The sequence below is a fragment of the Physeter macrocephalus genome, chromosome 8 (genome assembly GCF_002837175.3).
Source record: "Physeter macrocephalus isolate SW-GA chromosome 8, ASM283717v5, whole genome shotgun sequence".
Classification (NCBI taxonomy): Eukaryota; Metazoa; Chordata; class Mammalia; order Artiodactyla; family Physeteridae; genus Physeter; species Physeter macrocephalus.
This window is the reverse complement of record NC_041221.1, coordinates 76608244-76628292: the sequence shown is the minus strand read 5'-3', so window position 1 is coordinate 76628292 and position 20049 is coordinate 76608244. Positions and strand designations below refer to the sequence as shown.

The window sequence follows — 20049 nt, the reverse complement described above, 5'->3', positions numbered from 1 at the left end:
AAGTAGTGTATTGTTTAGCCTCCATGTGTTTGTATTTTTTACAGATCTTTTCCTGTAATTGATATCTAGTCTCATAGCATTGTGGTTGGAAAAGATACTTGATATGATTTCAATTTTCTTAAATTTACCAAGGCTAGATTTGTGACCCAAGATATGATCTATCCTGGAGAATGTTCCATGAGCCCTTGAGAAAAATGTGTATTCTGTTGTTTTTGGATGGAATGTCCTATAAATATCAATTAAGTCCAACTGATGGCGTTTTGATAAGAGTCTGCAAGCAATTGATTTATTATGGTCTCTGTGCAGTCAGACCTCTCTGTTAATGCTAATCTGTATTTGCAGCCGCTTCCCTGTGCCAGCATCACTGCCTCAGCTCCCCCTCAGATCATCAGGCATTAGATTCTCATAAGGAGCGCACAGCCTAGATCCCTCACATGTGCAGTTCACAGTAGGGTTTGTGCTCCTGTGAGAATCTAAGGCCACCACTGATCTGACAGGAGGCAGAGCTCAGGCGGTAATGCAAGTGATGTGGAGCGGCTGTAAATACAGATGAAGCTTTGCTCGATTGCCTGCCCCTCACCTCCTGCTGTGCAGCCCAGTTTCTAACAGGCCAAGGACTGGTACCAGTCTGTGGCCCAGGGGTTGGGGACCCCTGCTGTAGATTCCTTCAGATTTAATAGGTAAACAGCTTTTAGAACTACTACGTGAATGTTGCAAGATTGTAGAATATAAGGTTAATATACGATTATGAAATGTGTTATCATATGCTATAAGCAAACTAAATTTTTAAAGCAATTTCACATACAGTAGCATAAAAAAATACTTTAGGAATCAGTCTAACATTGTATACTGTACTTTGTACACTGTAAACTGCAAACTATGTGAGCTTGTCAAGATAAAGAAGACCTAAATAATTGGAGAGATATGTCCATAGACTAGGAGGCTCAGCATTAAGATATCACATCTTACCATATTAATCTATAGAAAATCTAAGATATTAATGCAATTGGTGCTAAAATTTTTCTGGAAATATATATTATGTAATGCAAACTACCTAGGCTAGCCAAAGCAATTTTTAAAGAGTATAGTTTGAGGACTTAACACTACATGATTTCAAGACTTACTATTAAGCAACAATAATCAAAACAGTGTTATTGGAGTAAGAATAGTCATTTAGATCAATGGAACAGAATAGAGAGTCCATAATTAAGCCAAGCAAGGATGTGGAGTAACTAGACTTTGATAGACTACTGGTGAGAATGTAAAATGGTGCAGCTACTTTTGGCATTTCCTTAAAGTTAACTGTATACCTATTTTATGAGTCAGCCAGCCCATTCCTAGGTCAAAAGAGGAGAAAATTTATGCCCAAAGACATGAATTTTCACAAAAAATTTCTTCACAATACCAAAACCTGTAAATAGTTGTCCAACAACAGGTGTGAATAAATAAGTAGAATATGTTACATCCAGCATAATTTACTCAGCAATAAAAAGAATGAGCTATAAGACAACAGCAATATGAATGAATCTTAAAATTGTTATACTGAGTAAAATCAGTATATACTATCTGATTCAATTTATATAAATTTAGAAAAAATGAAAACTAATATACAGTGAAAGAAAGCAGATCTTTGGTTTCTGGAAGCTGGTGACAGAGGAAGAGATGTTCTGCAGATAAGCATGAGAAATCCTTGGGGGGTTATGGAAATGAAAACATTTCCATCTTGACTGTGGCAGTGATTTCATGGTTATATACAAGTGAAAAAACCATTGAATTGTACTATTTTTTAATTTATTTATTTTCTGGCAATGCCACGCGGCTTGTAGCATCTTAGTTCCCCAACCAGGGATCAGACCCGCGCCCCCTGCATTGGGATTGTGGAGTCTTAACCACCGGACTGCCAGGGAAGTCCTGAAATGTACACTTTAAATGGAAAAGTTTATTGTACATTAATTATGTGCCAACAAAGTTTATTAAAAATTTGGTTGACTTTCTTTGAATTTCTATCTAAATCTTCCTACACTCTCTCCACTGAGTTTAACTTTTTAGATAATCTTTTCATTCTACATTTCTCCCACTAGAGAAATCCTTTCTAAAGCATCCTGTTACACTGTTCTAATCTAGACTTTTCTGTCTTCTGCATAATTCTGCTGCTGGCATTTTCCTTAATGTTCTCCTGGGAAGTCCTTTTGCTGCTTCTTTTCCTGGATCTCAATTGCCTCTTACTTCTCTTGGTTACTCCTTCATTTTGGTGAAGCATATCTTCCAGTTCTGAAAGGTAATTATTTCTTCATCTTCACGGTTTAGAGTTTTCATACTGATTAAGGGCCTGAGTAGGAAACCCTTAAATATTATTACTATATTATTACTATTTTATTATTATTATTACTATTTTCTCTTGGATTACTTAGTTTTCCTATAGAAGGAAATACAGGAATCTTCCTTACAGGCAGAAGGAGATAGAATGAGCAAGCATGGGTGCAAGCCTTCTGGGAGTCAAGTAAGGGAAGGAATCCTTTAATATGAACACTTTTTCTTAACTGCTTTTTTTCCTTTCCTCCTGCTGTGGAGGAATGTCCCTTCTTCTTATACCTAATATCATCTCTCTGAGATGTGGGGCCTCTAATGTTACTGCACAGAGGGATGGGCAAGTGGGGTTCCAGGGGTCTAGTTGCACCTTTTAAAGACTTTTGATCAGTTCCGTTTTCAGCTCTCCTCATGCCTTTATCTTTAGGACTACTTGATGCCTCCAGTACAAATTGGCTTCTTTCGTCTTCTTCTCCCTTGTAGATGTTTACTTTTCAGCATTTTCAGGCCTGCTAATAAGTCAGTTATCACATTCCAACTTTAAATTTTGTTGGTAACTTTTTTTCTTCTTCTTTGTGGATTTATGCCTCTTTTGTTCCTATAAGATTATTTTGATAGATAGTGGATGTTGTGACATATTTTAAAGCCTTAATTCTCATTGTGATGGTAATTTGGAGGTGAGGCCTTTGGGACATAATTGGGTTTAGATGAGGTCATGAGAGTAAAGCCCCCATGGTGAAACTGGTGCCTTTATGAGGGGATGAAGAGACCAGAGAGCTCTCTCTCCTCCATATGAGGACACACCTAGAAGGCAGCCATCTGTAAACCAGGAAGAGGGCCCTCACTGAGTGCCCTCCCATGCTGACACCCTGATCTTGGACTTCCAACCTCCAGAACTATGAGAAATTTCTGTTGTTAAAGCTACCCAGTCTATGGTATTTTTGTTATAGTGGCCCTAAGAACTAACAAGACAGACAAAGAATGGATATAAATGCCATTTCACCTTTTGGTATATTTTTCGTCCTTAACAGTGAATGTTGACATGATAAAAGATGAGGCCCACCTACATTTTCCTTTATGTAGTTGGCTTTCTTCCATAGCATGCATTCTCATTCTCAGTGGGGGCTGATACTTGGTTCTTGGAAAGTGAAATAATCTTAGATATTACAATATCTAGGTGGCCCTCCAGGAAGGACCTGCTGGACAAAATCTTAATTCTTACTGTTTAATTTCTCTCACTAAAGAGAATTTCTTTTTCTTGGGGTGGGGGGTGATAATGCAAAAAGCTTGAGAAACATTATTCCTATAGCATTTTCTTTATTCTTAAATAAACTAATTTCACAGAATAAGTCTTCAGATTGATTTTTCCTGGGCATAGTGTGTCTGATCTGTAACTTGAATATTTTATTTAAAGAAAAGATAGTATCCTTGAATTTTTTGTTACACTTGTTACATTTTCCCCTTTCAAAACACCAGTTAAATCATTTGCTTGACCTCCTTCTTCACTCATTGTTATATTTCTTTCACTTTGTATTTTTCTCAGGTCAGTTCACCATGCCCCTTTTAGCTTTGTTTGCTTTTTATTGCTGCTTCTGGTGTGGTTTCAACTCATTTCTTTTTTCTTAGCTCTATTAGCTTACTTTTCAATGCCTGCTGCTTTATCTCTTCTTTAAAGTTTATCATTTGTTTGTTTTTTTTCCTGAAGATAGCTCATGTCATCTCTTACAGTCTACCACCTCTTGTAGTTTTCATCTACTTTTGGCCTTTATACCTTATTTGTTTTCTTCTAATAATCATCTGTCAGGGCTAGGACTAGGATGAGACCAATGAGGGGCTAACCTCAGTTGTAAAATGTAAGAGAGCATCAAAAAACTCAGTAATCAAGATAAATATTATTTTAATGCATATTTTTTGGAGTAATGCATAATGAACAAAACAATGAAATTCTTAATAAAGACAAGATCAGTTGTGTTTGAATGAAGCAGTCTATCTATAGTAGTTCCCCCACCCCACCCTTTATCAGCAGTTTTGATTTCTGCAGTTTTAGTTACCTTCAAGGTCTGAAAGTATTAAATGGAAGATTCCAAAAATAAACAATTCATAAGTTTTAAATTTCATGTTATTTTGAGTAGCATAATGAAATTTCTTGCAGGCTGCTCTGTCCCTACCAGGGCGTGGCTCATTCCTTTGTCCGGTATATCCATGCTGTATATACTTCCTGCTCATTAATACCTGTATAGGAAAATACATAGTACCGTTGACCCTTGAACAACAAGGGTTTGAGCTGCGCAGGTCCAGTTATACTCAGAATTTTTTCAATAGTAAATACTACTTACAGTACTACCCAATCCAAGAGTGGTTGAATCCAAGGTTGGTGAGCCCCAGATGCAGAGGACTGACTGTAAGACACTTGGGCTTTCTACTGTGCAGAGAGTCCACGTTCCTAATCGCAGTATTGTTCAAGGGTCAGCTGTATCTATAGGGTTTGGTACTATCCGTGGTTTCAGGTATCCACTGGGGGGCTTGGAATGTATTCCTCTTAGGTAAAGGGAGACTGTTGTATTATGTGTTTAAGGGGGTTGTGTGTGTGTGTTGAGACATGATGTAAGCTTTATTGTCTAGACTTTGATTTATCCCCCTTAAATACACCTCAACAAATCTGTCATTTCTTTTGCCTTGTAGACTTAGCTTCCTACACTTCTTCACTTTTTAGGGATTCAAGCCTTCTGTGTTATTCACAAACTCCCTATCACCTGAAAATTGGTACATCTCTCTTCTCTGCCACCTATCCCTCAGATTGTTGATGGTAGAAATGGCTACTTTATGTACACTTTCTGCCAACTCCATCTCTTTGAGCAAATATTGAGATATTGCATCTCATAAATGTATGACAGTCAAATGAAAATTTCAAATTCTTTAATTCTAGATTTGTAGACTATCATTTTATTCCATTCCTATGTATAACTTTATCTATTAAAAGCTTAAAGTTCTCCATATATCAAAACTTTGAAACATAGAGAGAAGAAATCGTAATTGATATACTTAACAGATTTAGTAATGGCAAAGTTTACTTATGTTGATTTCAGGTTTTATTAAGTCACTCACACCCAGAGAAGGCTTAATAGCAGGTTCCTGTCTTTAGGAATATTTAAAATGTGGCATTGGACTCTCTGGAAGATTGTGAGGAAATTTTGAAGGTATAAAAGCTGGAAAAAGTATTTGCTGGAGAAACTAGTAAATTTCTAACTATAGGCGGCCCTCCATATCCACTGGCTCAGCATCTGCAGATAAGGAGGGCTGTCTGTACTGAGCCATTTTATATAAGGGACTTAGGCATCTGAAATTTTGGTATCCGAGTGGAGTCCTCGAAACAGTCCCCTGCAAAAAACAAGGGACGACGGTTATATCTATTACTTCTTTTTATTTTCTAAAGCTTTAATGAGAATATTGAACATAATATAAAATATAAACCATTTTCAGGAATAGTCACTAGAAATATAATAATCATTATGAAGTAAAAGTTTAAAAACCTCTGTGCTTTTTAGAACAGTAGACTGATCAGATCAATTGTTTACTTAGTTCTTCAGATAGTATATATGCTTCCCTTCCTCCAAGAAGCTTTTCTCAATAACTGGATTCCATTCTTAAGATTTATGAATATTTGGCTTTCAGTTAAATTTATAGTCACTCGAAGTGAGAGAGTGACAGGGTACCAAATGTAAATTAGATAGCTAGTGGGAAGCTGCCGCATAGCACAGGGAGATCACCTCTGTGCTTTGTGACCACCAAGAGGGGTGGGATAGGGAGGGTGGGAGGGAGGGAGACGCAAGAGGGAAGAGATATGGGAACATATGTATATGTATAACTGATTCACTTTGTTGTAAAGGAGAAACTAACACACTATTGTAAAACAGTTATACTCCAATAAAGATGTTAAAAAAATTTATAGTCACTATATTTATGAGTGTTAAATGTTGTCTTTTATGTATTTCTGTGTTCATAATTATTGAAGCGGGGTATGCATTGTCTTGTTTTTTCCTTTTTCTTCTCTGTAGCACACTCTATCTCTCACTGTAGTCCTAACTATGATGCCCAGCACATAGTGATTCAGAAAGTTTAACTTGTATCCTTTAGCCAGTCAGAACCATGAATTGTTTTACTCTTAAAAGAGAAATTGTTTCATAGGCTAAAGACATTGTGGAATTATCTCATATTGTTTTTGTTAAACTGATAAGGAGATAAAAGATTGATGCTGTCAAAGGGCGTAAAGAGTAAATACAATATGTAGATTGTGTTCAGCAAATAAGTTTATTGTTACATTGACCAGAGAGGATTCTCTGTCCTCTAAGGCTAAGATTGTTCACAGGAGAGGAAATTGATTGTGCTTTTATCCAGTAGAAGAAGAGGTGGTATTTGTGAAATAGATCCTGTCATATTTGAACTTATTCATTGGGGGAAAAACAAGTATATAAAATATTTATTTTATATATTCTTATGAAGAATGTGAAACACTGAACCAAATAGTTGACCTTTTTACTAATTGTTTACATTTTGATGGAAGCAGTTTCCTCTAGCTATCTAACATAGGTCTGATGTAAAGTTCATTTTATTTTTGCTTTTCACTGGAAGCTCTCCTGGCTGTTGCGATCAAAGATGTGTAAAAACCTAGAAGTTAATTTGAAATACTTGGGAGGAACTGTTAACGTTATAAAAATATCTTGTTTATCAAATGTAATGAAATAAAACTATTGATGATGAGAATTTACTTTTGAATAATGGAGGCAGGAAAAAAATTAGTAAATGTCTTTCATAAAACTTACTTTGGCCCCTTTTAAAATTGTGCTTTCAGTAGTATTCTCACTAGTTAAACTAACTCAAAGTATTTGATGAAAAATATCTCTTTTTTTAAAAAATATGTTTGTAGTTTATGTGTCATCTCATTTGTAGGAATAGTGAATGAAACTTAGTTTTTGGTAACTATGCCCTTGTTGTGCTCTTTATTTGAAATAGCTTCAAAAAAAGTTATTTGAGTAGAAAAATAAAGAATAACAAGAATCTCCCACCAGCTAGAATGGGTATGTTCATATTTTTGCTGTAGGGTGTAGCGCTTCTAAGAATATAATTAACTTTGCTTTTTATTTTCTCTTTTTTTTCCACAGCCTCATGATTTTGATGAATGTCGCTTTGATATTAGTGTAAATGATAGTGTTTGGTATCTTCGTGCTCAGGATCCAGATCACAGACATCAGTGGATAGATGCCATTGAACAGCACAAGGTGGGTCTCCAATATTTACCTGTCCGTAGAGACCTAGGCAAGAGACTGGTGGTAACTCCTTTAAAATAACTTTGAGATGTATATATGTTCCTGAAAAGTTGAACATGATTTGGGTGGTAAAGATTAAAGTGGTACAGATGTAAATTTTTGAAATAATTTTATTTCTAACATTTGAGTTACACTAAGGGAATTTTCTATGATAAATATTTTTAATTGTTATTAAAACAAAATATGCCCTTTTATATAAAACAAATTTGGTTTTTATATTTAGGGTTTGCTTCATAGTGAATGCCTTTTATATGATCTGGATAAAAGGATTCTTAAAATAACATCAAATTTTAAAATCCTAATATTTGAAAGCTTCAGTGTTAATTTTTGTTGTCATTTGTAACCATTTGAGTATATTCTTAGTATAAACATTTGTAAATTGTTAAATTTTTGTAAATATGAAGTTTTCTAATAAACCTTGAGAAAGTCTTTCTTACATAAATGTATAAGCCATATTCTTGTAATTTAAAGCTAGTTTTTGACTTCTGCTATGAATAATGGGTAAGTAAACTAAAGAAATACATTATATTAATAAGTATGCATTATTAGCTAATTCAGTATATCATGGTAAAACAAGGAAGAGGGAAAGTTATAAATTCACCATGCCACTCCTGATCGTGGCTTAAGAAAACTCTGGACTTGTTCATATAGTTGCCTGTACTTGTTCATTTGGGTTTCACAGAGTTTAGTTGAAACACTTGTTTTGGTTATTTAACAGGCACAAAACATGTAGACACACAAACGCAACAAGAAAAACCAGTCTTGCCTGGGATACTATGGGCACATTCTTCTTGATATTGATCATGCATTGGCTTTTATTTCTTTTTTTTTTTTTTTTTTTTTTTTTTTGTGGTATGTGGGCCTCTCACTGTTGTGGCCTCTCCCGTTGCGGAGCACAGGCTCCGGACACACAGACTCAGTGGCCATGGCTCACGGGCCCAGCCGCTCCGCGGCATATGGGATCTTCCCGGACCGGGGCACGAACCCGTGTCCCCTGCATCGGCAGGCGGATTCTCAACCACTGCGCCACCAGAGAAGCCCAGCTTTTATTTCTTGATTATGAATTTTTCCCAGCCTAAAGAAATCTGACTGTGTAATGCTTTCTTTTTCTCCTTGTTTTAGCTTTAGAGTTATACTGCTTTAAAACATTTTGTGAATCTTAGTTATCTTGATATTATTACCTCAGAAAACAGTCTAAAAATGAGAAACAGTTTTCTGTTATTTAAAAGTGATGTACCGATAGCTAAGACATGGAAGCAACGTAAATGTCCATCAACAGATGAGTGGATAAAGAAGATGTGGTATATATATACAATGGAATATTACTCAGCCATAGAAAGAATGAAATATTACCATTTGCAGCAATATGGATGGACCTAGAGATAATCATACTAAGTGAAGGAAGTCAGATAGAGGAAGACAAATATTACATGATATCACTTATATGTGAAATCTAAAAAGAAGATACAAATGAACTTATTTACAAAACACAGACTCACAGACATAGAAAACAACTTATGGTGACCAGTGGGGAAAGGAGAGGGGGAGGGATAAATTAGGAATATGGAATTAACAGATCCACACCACTATATATAAAATAAACAACAAAGATTTACTGTATAGCACTGGGAACTATATTCAGTATCTTGTAATAACCTATAATGAAAAAGAATCTGAAGCTGTATACCTGAATTAACACAATATTGTAAATCAACTATAGTTAAATAAAAATTTAAATTAAAAATAAATAAATAAATGAGAGATGAGCTAGAATTCCAAAATCTCAGTGCTTTGGAGCTGGGCTTACCTGGATACAAGACACTGCAGCCTCTGCCATGTACGACATATGTGACCTTGCCTGACAATTCACTTTTTCTAAATGTGTTTAAGAACACATGAAATAATATATGTAAGGTTACTTACCAGAGTGGCTGATACATTTTCCCATTTATGACATAGTGGAAAAAGAAAGGGTTTTGGGAGTCACAACTAAATTCACTAAAGTTATACCATGTTTTTTATGGATGAAGAGTTCTACATTCAATGAGAGTTGCTAAATGTGCATGTAAGGAGAGTGGCCTATTTTGTGTAGTTAATCAGGGTCAGCCCTCTTACTAGTGATTAAAGACATTATTAAGTAGAACTAATTTATATGTTTGTATCTGAGATGACCTTTAAAGGCTTAATGCTAGCTTTCTCTTTTAATCAAGCATATTTTATTTTGCTCACTCTTCTTAGTAAAGCTGATTCAGGAATCTTTGCTGATTCAGGAATCTTTGCAGGTTCTCGTTTTATTTTTTCTCCTTGTATGTAGAATGATGCATAAAGCATATATTTCTTCCATATTATTGATTCCTTTGCACCCTTGAATAATGGATAGAATATAATCTTTGGGTCTCCCTCAGAGTATTGTGACTTAATGCTCGATAACAGATTTTTGGTGAATTTAAGTTCTTAGACAATAGATTCAACAGCAGTGTTCCAGATACATTGTATAAACTTTCTGATTTCTAAATATGGTTTATTCATAGACAAGGAGAAATCATTGTCAATTGTTATTCTTATTAATACTTATTTAATTTAATGTAAAACATGTGATATGTACCAATTAAACAACATATCAGTGAAAATTTAAATTGAATTTGAATTCTAAGAATAGAGTTCTTAAACTAACATAGGAGGGAGAAAATTCAAGTGCTATCACCAAACATAACCAGCACATTTTTTTTTTTTTCCCCCATAGACCAGGAACAGGGAGGTAGTGAGGAGGTGTATCCTGATTCATTCTTCAAAATCACTTAAGACTATTAATGTGGAACCTAAGTTTAGTAATTTTACTATTTAAGCAAGCATTCTTATATTGATATTCAAAATTAAAATCAAATTGTTAAGGCATGATGATGATATGGTGATAGGAGCTACTGTTTATTGAGGGTGACCAAGTACTAATTATTGTATTGTGTACTTCATGTGCTTTATTTTCTGTCTACTATCCTGAGAGGTGAGGGAAATATTGTTTTACAGACAAGAAAACAGGCTTAGATTAAACTTAAGTAACTTGCCAGAGATTATACTACTTTTTGGCTAGTGGATACTTAGGATTCAATTTTATGTTGATTGTGCTTTCTGTCAGTTACCATTGGCAGAATGTTTGAAAATAATTCCCATAGGCTCACCTCCTGCAGGTTAGAGTGTGTCATCTGAGTTCTGCTACCATATATATACAAGATAAATATGAACACATCTTTCTGCCCATGGATTGCCATAACAACGTTTTATTGTAGTGTTTAAGCACTGGATACTGGTGCCTGACACATATGGGATTAAATCCTGGCACTATTACATAATAGCTTTGTGACCTTGGTAGATTACTTAAAGGAGAAGAGATGACATAAGGCAGTATATACCTCCCCCACATCTCCCCCCAAAAAACACAAAAAACAAACAAGCAAGCAAAATAACCAAGTTGTGATAAATCAAGAATATTGTATAATATTGTGTAATATTCCCATCATTCCACCTCACTCACTTCAATTCAGAGTTACTTCCATGGCCCCACCTGTCCTTATGATGGCCAGACAGGACACTTGGAACAGCGGACCTGTCTTTTTCTCTTCTGATGTCATCAGATAGTCCCTCATTGCCGTTGCTATTAGGCCTTTGTTAGGGCTTCCCTGATAGGTTTTAGCTGGAGAAATTGGAGGTTTCTATTCTTTTCTTTCCAGGAAGCTGTTATGCTCATTATAATAACCTTTATATAACCTTTAAGCACAGTTTCACATACATACATACATGCCAGGGGTTCTAAATATTTTATAGAACCTCTTCAACAATAATAATATGGTAGAGGTGATGATGATAACAAACATTTTTGAGGATTACAGTGTGCCAGATATAGTGATAAACACTATACACTTTATCTCATTTTACTCTCACAATCTTATGAGGTTAACATTATTGTTCTGTTTTTACAGATTAGGAATTTGAGACATAGAGAGGTTAAGTAATTTGTCCAAGGTTAAGCTGCTAATTAGTGAAGGAGCCAGCATTCAGACCCAGGTCTGTATGACCTGAGAACCAGAGCTTTTGTCCAGCAAGCACTTCTGCCAATCCTATAAGTATTTTTCATGGGAAATATATTTTGTTGACTTAACTCATGGGCTTCTTCAATCACAAGGTTCTCATATTTTTTATATTTTCTTTATATCTCTAGTGTTTGTTTTGGACCATAAACTCCTTAAAGGCTCAGGGTTACAACTTCTATGTAGGAATTAGCAAAGCATTGGACACATAAATTTTCCAGTTGAAATAATTTACAGTATTGTAAAACAGATTTTATGAGGGAAATGTGTAATTTTTGGAGGTTTTTTTTTTCACCCTTTTATCTTCATGGTTGGTGTTAGAATGATTACTGACAAATACCCTAGGGTTCTATGTTCTTTGTCTAGCTCTGTTGTTTTGTCCTCCTTGGTATTCATTCCAGCATAACTTGCTCAGTACAAGAAAAGTTTTAAGAAGATGATTCTATGATTTAAATTTTCTCAATATATTAGAAATTGTATAGTTCACTGTGACATTAGACAAGTAGCCCCTGTGGAAGAAAGGTATTTCTGAGGTCATTGTTAAATTCAAAGATTCTATTTTAATTTAAAATACGGAAAAGGGCATATGTATACCAGACCAGTAATTTTATTTAGAATAGTGTGCTGGCTTTATTATGTGGAATCCATTCATATTATGCATTTCTTCTTAGGATTTGAGACAACACTAAATAAATCTTTAAAGACAGGGTTTGCTTGTTTTTTTTTTTAATCTCTTAGCCATCTGCCATGTTGTCTTTGAGGTTGAACGAGATTTTGTTTGTGAAAATTATTTGAAAACAAAAAGCTGTATGAATGTGAAGTTAAGATGGTTATTTTTTATTTGGATAAGTTAATATATTTCTAGTAAAGATGTATCTATGTATTATCTAAGGGCTTCTGTGAGCATTTTCTGTGTAATTAGTTAATAAAGGAAATATGATAAACCATCTGTTGATGCTATTTAAAAGAATTATCAGATTACTCCTGGAATCTTCTACAGTTGCAATGTGTGTGATTTTGAGTAAACACAGTTTCTTCTTACCATGAAAGAAATAGACTCCCCTACTTCACCACCCCATCCCTCAAAAAAAAAAAAAAACTAGCAGGAAGGCTCTCCTTGCACTAGCAAATATAAGAATCATGTTGAAAAAGTTAAGTTTTTTGGTTCTGACAGAGTTTGTGGTAATCATGACATTCCCTTATTTCCATAAGGGAGCAACCTTAGTAGATCCTGAAATTTTGGTGGTCATGGACCACCCATATTCCCCATATTTTGGAAATTATCTGATATAAAAGGAGTCATAGGAAAATACACAGTTTAGGGAGGAAGAATCCAGGTAATTTTTACAGATGTTGATTTTCTTTGGTGAGAATCTACAGGCAGTTGTTTTGCAATTTAATGTGTATGCATTTGTTCCTTTGTGAAGGCCCACTAATTCATATGTGAAGCTCTATTTTATTACTTTCAGAAGAAAGGTTTATTCTCAGCCTGAGAAGTTAAGGGATTTCTGTCCAGGAAATTATGTGGAAAAAGATTGTCACAGTTGAGCAACCTAAACAATGCCCAAGACTCACTTTAAAGATCTTTTTAAAATTGTATTGCTATTTGCCATATTGAGTTTTCTTTTTCCTATGGTATGTCAGGGTCAGCTTGATCTTGGTGCTTTTTCTTTACTTTTAGGAGCAATTTCTGCTTATTTGACACCTTCATTGTTTTTGTCTTAAATTTGACATAAACTTATTAGAAAAGTATTTTTAAATAGCTAGGTGGCAGAATATACCTGTTTCTTCTTAGCACTTTTTAAATATCAAAGTCATATAAAGGCATCCTATCTCTGTTTGCCCTTTTTTTTTTTGACCGCACAATGTGTGGCATGCAGGATCTTAGTTCCTGAACGGGAATCAAACCTGCACCCTCTGCAATGGAAGCTCGGAGTGTTAACCACTGGACCACCAGGGAGGTCGCCCGTTTGCCATTTTTAACCAACTATAATATTGGAAAAATTTCTTAACAGATTCTAGACGTTCTTTCTATACTTGTCTGCTTTATAAATGATTATCATGTAAACTTAGCTTTGCAATTTTGAATCTGATTAATTGGCAAAGGCTTAAAACTACTATTTTTTAGTGTACACTTTATATAAGTAATTTCATGGGGTCAGTGGATTAGAACCAGTTTTTCTTTTACATTATTTTCATCATTACCACAGTGATGAAGGGAAGAAGATGGAATCAAATTTTACTTCTCCTTTACATTCAAGAATTTTAATTTTTGAGGGAAGTGCAAATCCAGTAACTAGCTGCCAGAGTAGTCAGGGCTTTGCCATTTTCTCAAATAGGTTGTAGAAAAACCCAAGTAGGTGGTATCACAACTGAACTTTATTAACCAGCAAAAAACCTTCATTAAGGGCTTCCCTGGTGGCGCAGTGGTTGCGCGTCCGCCTGCCGATGCAGGGGAACCGGGTTCGCGCCCCGGTCTGGGCCTTCATTATGTCTCTGGATGTTTCTCTCAAGATAAGAAATTTGGTTAGTTTCTAACAGTGGGAGTTAATTGCTAAATTGCTTGCAGTAATCCATACATGGTTAGTAAATTTTTTTTAACACCTAAATGGTAGATAGTGTCATACTACCATGATTTTAAAGGTTGGTGAAATCAAGAAAGAAAACATGGTACTAACTCTTATATTCTTAGTGTTCTGGGAATAAAAATAATTCTACTGTCAAGGGCTTTTAAAATAACTTTTTTAGTTTCTGTTGCCTACAGTTTTGTTGCATGCAAAAGCTGAATTCACCTGAGCCAAAATTTGCATTTGTACTTCCGTACGTTGCCTAAATACTTAATGAAGTACATCATCTTAAAAAGAGGGAATAAATGTCACCAATTTGTAGTTTTCAGCCAGGTTCTTTTATCTGAGGAAGGTGTTTATCTTTTACCAATCTAGTAAAGGAAGAATCAGGATTTTACATGGAACAGTGAATAAAGATATTTAGGTAGCTAATCATATTAACTGTGTGGTTAGTTGAGGAGAAATAATTTGACAACATTTTATGTCAGAAAGGTAGGGAGAGTCTTACAAGTCAATAAGAAAAGTTTACACAGCACAATTAAAAAAAAAAAAGGCCAAAAAACTTGATCTGGCACTTGATATAAAGAGGATATCCAAATGGGTAATGAACATATGAAAAGGTAGTCAGTGCCATTAGTCATCAGGGAAGTGCAAATTTAAAGCAGTGATACCAGCATATGCCCGTCCAAGCGGCTTAAAAAATAAAAAGATGTAACACCAAGTGTTGGTGAGGCTGTGGTACAACAGGTGTAAACTGGTGAAACAATTTCGTAGAATCTACTAAAGCTGAGCATAGTTGTCTGTCTAGATCAGGTGAATATTGAAAGTTTGAAAACATCTCACACGTATTGATGTCATAGGTCCATCCATTTTTAGTTCAGCTTTTTAGGGTACAGGGCGTACAGGCCAACCCATGTTACCTTAAAAAATGGGAATTTTGCCAGGAACCAAGAAAATTTATAATGCCTCACCTGCAAAGAAAGCTGGAACTGTATACTTGTTTCTGAATGCTTTTATTGTTAACAAAACTCAGTTACTCCATCACCTGCCCCTACCTACAGTTAATGAAGCTTAGTTTCATTCTGTTATTTCTTCTCTCTTTCATGGCTCCTGTTTATCCGTGTTTTGCTCTCCTGTCCTACTTTGTTTTTCCTTGCTTTGTCATGACCTTTTCCTACTTTCGGTTTCTTTTCGGCTTCAATTCCTGCCTCTATCTGCCCTGATCTCTTGGCATTTCCTAAAGTAAATGTCTTGAGAAAATCTGATTGCCTTTTTACTCCAGGTTACTACTGGCCACCCTAGGTCCAATTATAATGAATTGTATATTTACTTGTACTTAAAAGATAGAGTGGGATTGGCAGTTATACAAATAAAATGTTCTGAAAAGGTATTCTATAATTTTGTATAGAGTTTACCAAACTTGCAAGTTTTTGTAATGCTTACCACATATTTGCTACTAACAATTTAGGTAAATATTACTAGATGTTCAGCTGATTTCTCTTTTATTAGTCTGTAATTTGTTTGCAGAATGTTTCTTTAGATAAGAAATTTAAAAAAAAAGACAGTTAATCTAGAGTTGAATAACTGTTCCATATTGTTACTATAGAAAATATTAAAGAAAATGAGGCTGTGTGCTATAGAAGTCCTTTTTTTTTTTTAAATGGTGTTTCAGTATTGTATTTGAATTTTTATTTGATCAGGAGGGAAGATTTCTGACAGTCACCAGGACAGATGGGATTCTGCTTTTTCTATATCTGATGTGGAAAAGTAATGGTGGGTGGCATGGCTTACGCATATTGACAGCAGTGGAAACAATTTTCTAATTTTACTTGCTGAGTATATTGGACATTAGCTGGGAAAAACTGTTTCTTAAAAAAATCAAGGAACACAAAACTGCTCTTTTTCACCAAACACATCTTTTCAGCTAATAGCTTAAAAATGATTTTGCTTCTGTTTTCTTTATTGCCTGGTAAATATTCTGGGCTTGTTTGGTATTGAGGTATGAAAGACAGCATTGGGTTAAGAATCGTAAGAATAGGTAGCAAAGTAAATGAATGTTCTACAGGTTAAAATGTTATAGTGAAAAAAATTCTGTCACTTTTTTAGTCATATAGCAAGTTCAGTTTCTTGACAGACAAGACAGGATCATTGGCAAGAATGCTTATATCACTGTTCATTCCCTAGCCTAGTTCTCTTCAGTAGCACCCCTTTGAACTATACAGGGATAGATGAGTAATTAGGCACTGTTATCATTTAATACTCCTGGAAGTCTTTCACTGCAGATGTTATTCCCATTGTGCATAAAAATGAAATTGAATGGATTATGAGAACATTGATCAGTGAGTGGTAACATTATTCCAAGAACAGCAACCTCAATTTTTTGTGATACACCCCCCCTTTCTAGTTAATTTCAGCTTTTTCTCATGGGTGCATAGTTGAATACTAAAAAATAAATCATCAGTCTGCCTCCTTAAAAGAATAATCTTCCCCATACAGTTAGATCTAAAAATTCTTAGCAAGTCTTTTAAAACCATTCCTGCAAGTAGTTTTATTGGTTAGATTTCATTGGCTTTTGCACTGGTTTTTAAAAGTAATTTTTGTTAATTATAAGGGGAAAAAAATATGAAACTACCATCAGTCTTATAACCAAGACAATTATTCTTCATTTTGGTGTATTTCCTTCTTATTCTCTGCACATTTTGCCCCTAAAATATTATGGAAATAACAAGTTTATATCCTGTTTTTAAAAAAATCTAACATCATTTTGTCCATCTAGCACAGCTTTATTAATATTTCATTGTATTATCATTTTGGTACTTATTTGCTTATTATAAGACCTTTAGATTGTTTCAATTTTTTTTTTTGCAGTTAGTATTTAATGCCTTCCTACATAAAGTATTTTCCTGTAGTTTAACTGTGTCCTCATAATACATTCTCAGAAGTAGAATTGCTAGGCTTAAGGATACAAGCATTTTTGATATATGTTGCCAGATTATTTTCTAGAAAGATTGTGCTGATCTACATTCCATCTGCAGAATGTGCAGATCTTCCTTTCACTGCATCTTTACCGGCATTATTAATTTTTTAGCCCTTTCTAAGTGAGATAGATTAAACATGTATTCTGTGACTTTATTTTTTTGTTTTTATTTTTGTAGAGGTGATACATGATTACTGTAAAAAAATTCAAACAATATAGACAATACTGAAAACTATAAAAAAGAAAGTGAAAATTTAGGCCACATAGAAATGACCACTGTTCATCCTTGGTAAAGATTCCTTCCAAATATTTCTTTACATGTATGCCTTACAGTTTTACATAAAAGATACCATACTGCTTTGTAGCTTTTCCTTCACTCAACAGTAAGTTATGGGTATCTTTTCATGTTTGATATAGATCTCATTCCTCCCTTACCCCTTAAGAAAGGAATTCGTTCTTTCGTAGAAAATTTAAGTTTGGGACCAAAGCCCCAGAATAATTAAGAATGTTCATTTACTGACCATTGTTTTATGTGCATATATTTCTTTTAGGATCCTTGCAGAAAAGAATTAATGGTTCAGGTCCCCTGGCCAAATACCATCTTAACGTTTCAGCAATCCTGCGAGTACTACTTATACATATTACACCTGTTTCTTCTCTTATTGGGACATTTAAGGGAGCCTCAAAAAGTAGTATTAATTCTTTTGCCACTGTCGTCTCTTTGCAATTAGATAAAAAGAATGGAATTATGACCTTTTTATTTTGTGCCTATGAAACTTCCTTCTAAAAGAAAATATATTTACATTGGCCCTTTTCTCTAGGGCAAATCATAAATTAAGAAAGTTAATGAGCAGTGTTGGTATTTTGTTACATCTGCTGCTAGCTTCTTTTTACATTTATTTTCCTCTATATAAGTGTTTCTGGAGTAGAGATATAAAGGAATATCCTGCCTTTGTGGGAAGGTGAAGAAGGAATGGTAGCTAACACATATTAAGCACTTACGATGTAATACAAATATTACAAAGTATTATTAAAGATTTCTTCACTATAAAGCACATTTCTTATATCCTTGTCTATTTCTTCAAGTTCTACTATTTCAAGACAGATATTTCCTTACAACAAACAGATGCTAGAACAAAAGACTTCATTACAACAGTACTGATACAACGCGTTTTAAATAATGGATAATAAGTGAATATGGAGGCTGATAGTAGTTTAGTTTAATTGTACTTCTACCTCTAACAGGGACCTGTAAGCAGTGTATGGACTTGATCCAAGGAGAAATATGGAGCCAAATAGGATTTAAAACAGAAAGTGAAGAATCAGATGTCTGTTTTTAAAGGACCACTCTGGCTACACTAGAAAGGATTTCAAGAGGAACAAGACTAAAAGTAGTTAGAAATCTGGAGGATTTATCCAAATGAGACAATAGGTGACCATAACTAGAAAATGGCAGTGGGAAAATAGAGAAAGGGACAAATTTGAGAGAAGTAGAAGCAAAGTCTCTGGATGTTGAGGCAACATAGTCATGATTAACATTGTGGGCCCTTGAATATGGAATTAAATCCTGGCTCTCTTACTTATCATTTGCATGACTTATCATTATGTAAAATCACCTATAAATGGGTATAATATTAGTGCCCATTTTACTTAGACTGTTGAAAGGATTAAGTGAGATAATGCACTTAAAGCACTAGCATCATGCCTGGCACAAAGTAAGTATCCTAAGTATTAACTTTTACTAATGGTATTGGTGTTATAATTTATCCAGGGTGGCTCTCTGAAATTTATATATAAAATATCCATGTAAAATTGCTCGACTCTTTCATCAGCCCTCCTCTCAAAGCAAAACAAGAAAGATCTCCCTTATCCTTTAGTATTCGCCTTCTAAAGCTAGGGTGGAAAAATTGCTTAACAGTCTTCCTTTATACAACCTCATTTGATTTATCTAGTTATTTCTTACCTCCATTTTAATGTTATTAAGAAACGACAATTGGACTTTTAGACTCCCTCAAAGGGGGAAGGATTTAAAAAAACAGATAAGACTGAGTTTCAGAGTGTCAAAGTTAGTTTATTTAGAATCATCTTTTGTATCACAGATTAGGTTCTTAGAAAGCTTTTGGTGCAGAGACTGTACTCGTAGCTTCCTGATAAGTCTACTTTAATTTCTCCTATAGATAAAACAATGTGTCATGGAGTCCAAAACCCTAAATTAAAACTGTAAGAAAGAGGAAACTCTGAAATCAAGGAGAGTGGAGGCAGCTATGGTTAACTCTCTACTTCTACAGTATCATCTTGTATTTGGGCATTTTTTTTAGTACTTTGGATTTCCATAGGCAGTGTCTTATTTTCTTTTACCCCCCTAGCATTCTTTTAACACTAAACTACGGTGTGCAATAAGGCCTTGGTTAACCCTTCCAGCTTCATATCACTACAACACTGCTTATTTACATATTTCTGTAAAGGAAAGCTTATCTTTTGCTTATTAGAAGAAAATGCAAAATGAATAACCAGCTAAGGTCCGCAACTAAGGTCCATAAATGACCTTCAAATGAGGTATTTTATTTGATATTGGTTTTTAAATTATAATACAAGAATGACTAGGAAACATACCAGTATGATTTGAGAAAAGTATCTTGAGGGTAAGCAAATGTTCTACTCAGTGAAGTTAACTGTATTGCTGCTGGGTTCTAAGCAGTTAGAAATGGATAAAATCTTTTTAAATACCATTTTCTTAAATATATTTTAAAATTTCTTTGATTCATGAGGTACTGCAATTTCTGGAAATCATT

At 34.6% G+C, this 20049-nt stretch overlaps 1 protein-coding gene across 3 annotated transcripts in view; it reads left to right on the top strand.

Moving 5' to 3' along the window:
• Positions 1-20049, top strand: part of CERT1 (ceramide transporter 1) — a 132171-nt gene that overhangs the window by 31406 nt on the left and 80716 nt on the right. For all 3 annotated transcript variants that reach the window (XM_024130721.3, XM_024130626.3, XM_024130673.3), the window contains one exon: positions 7467-7583. In XM_024130721.3, coding sequence (XP_023986489.1) covers positions 7467-7583 — 117 coding nt within the window. The remainder of the gene's footprint in view (positions 1-7466; positions 7584-20049) is intronic.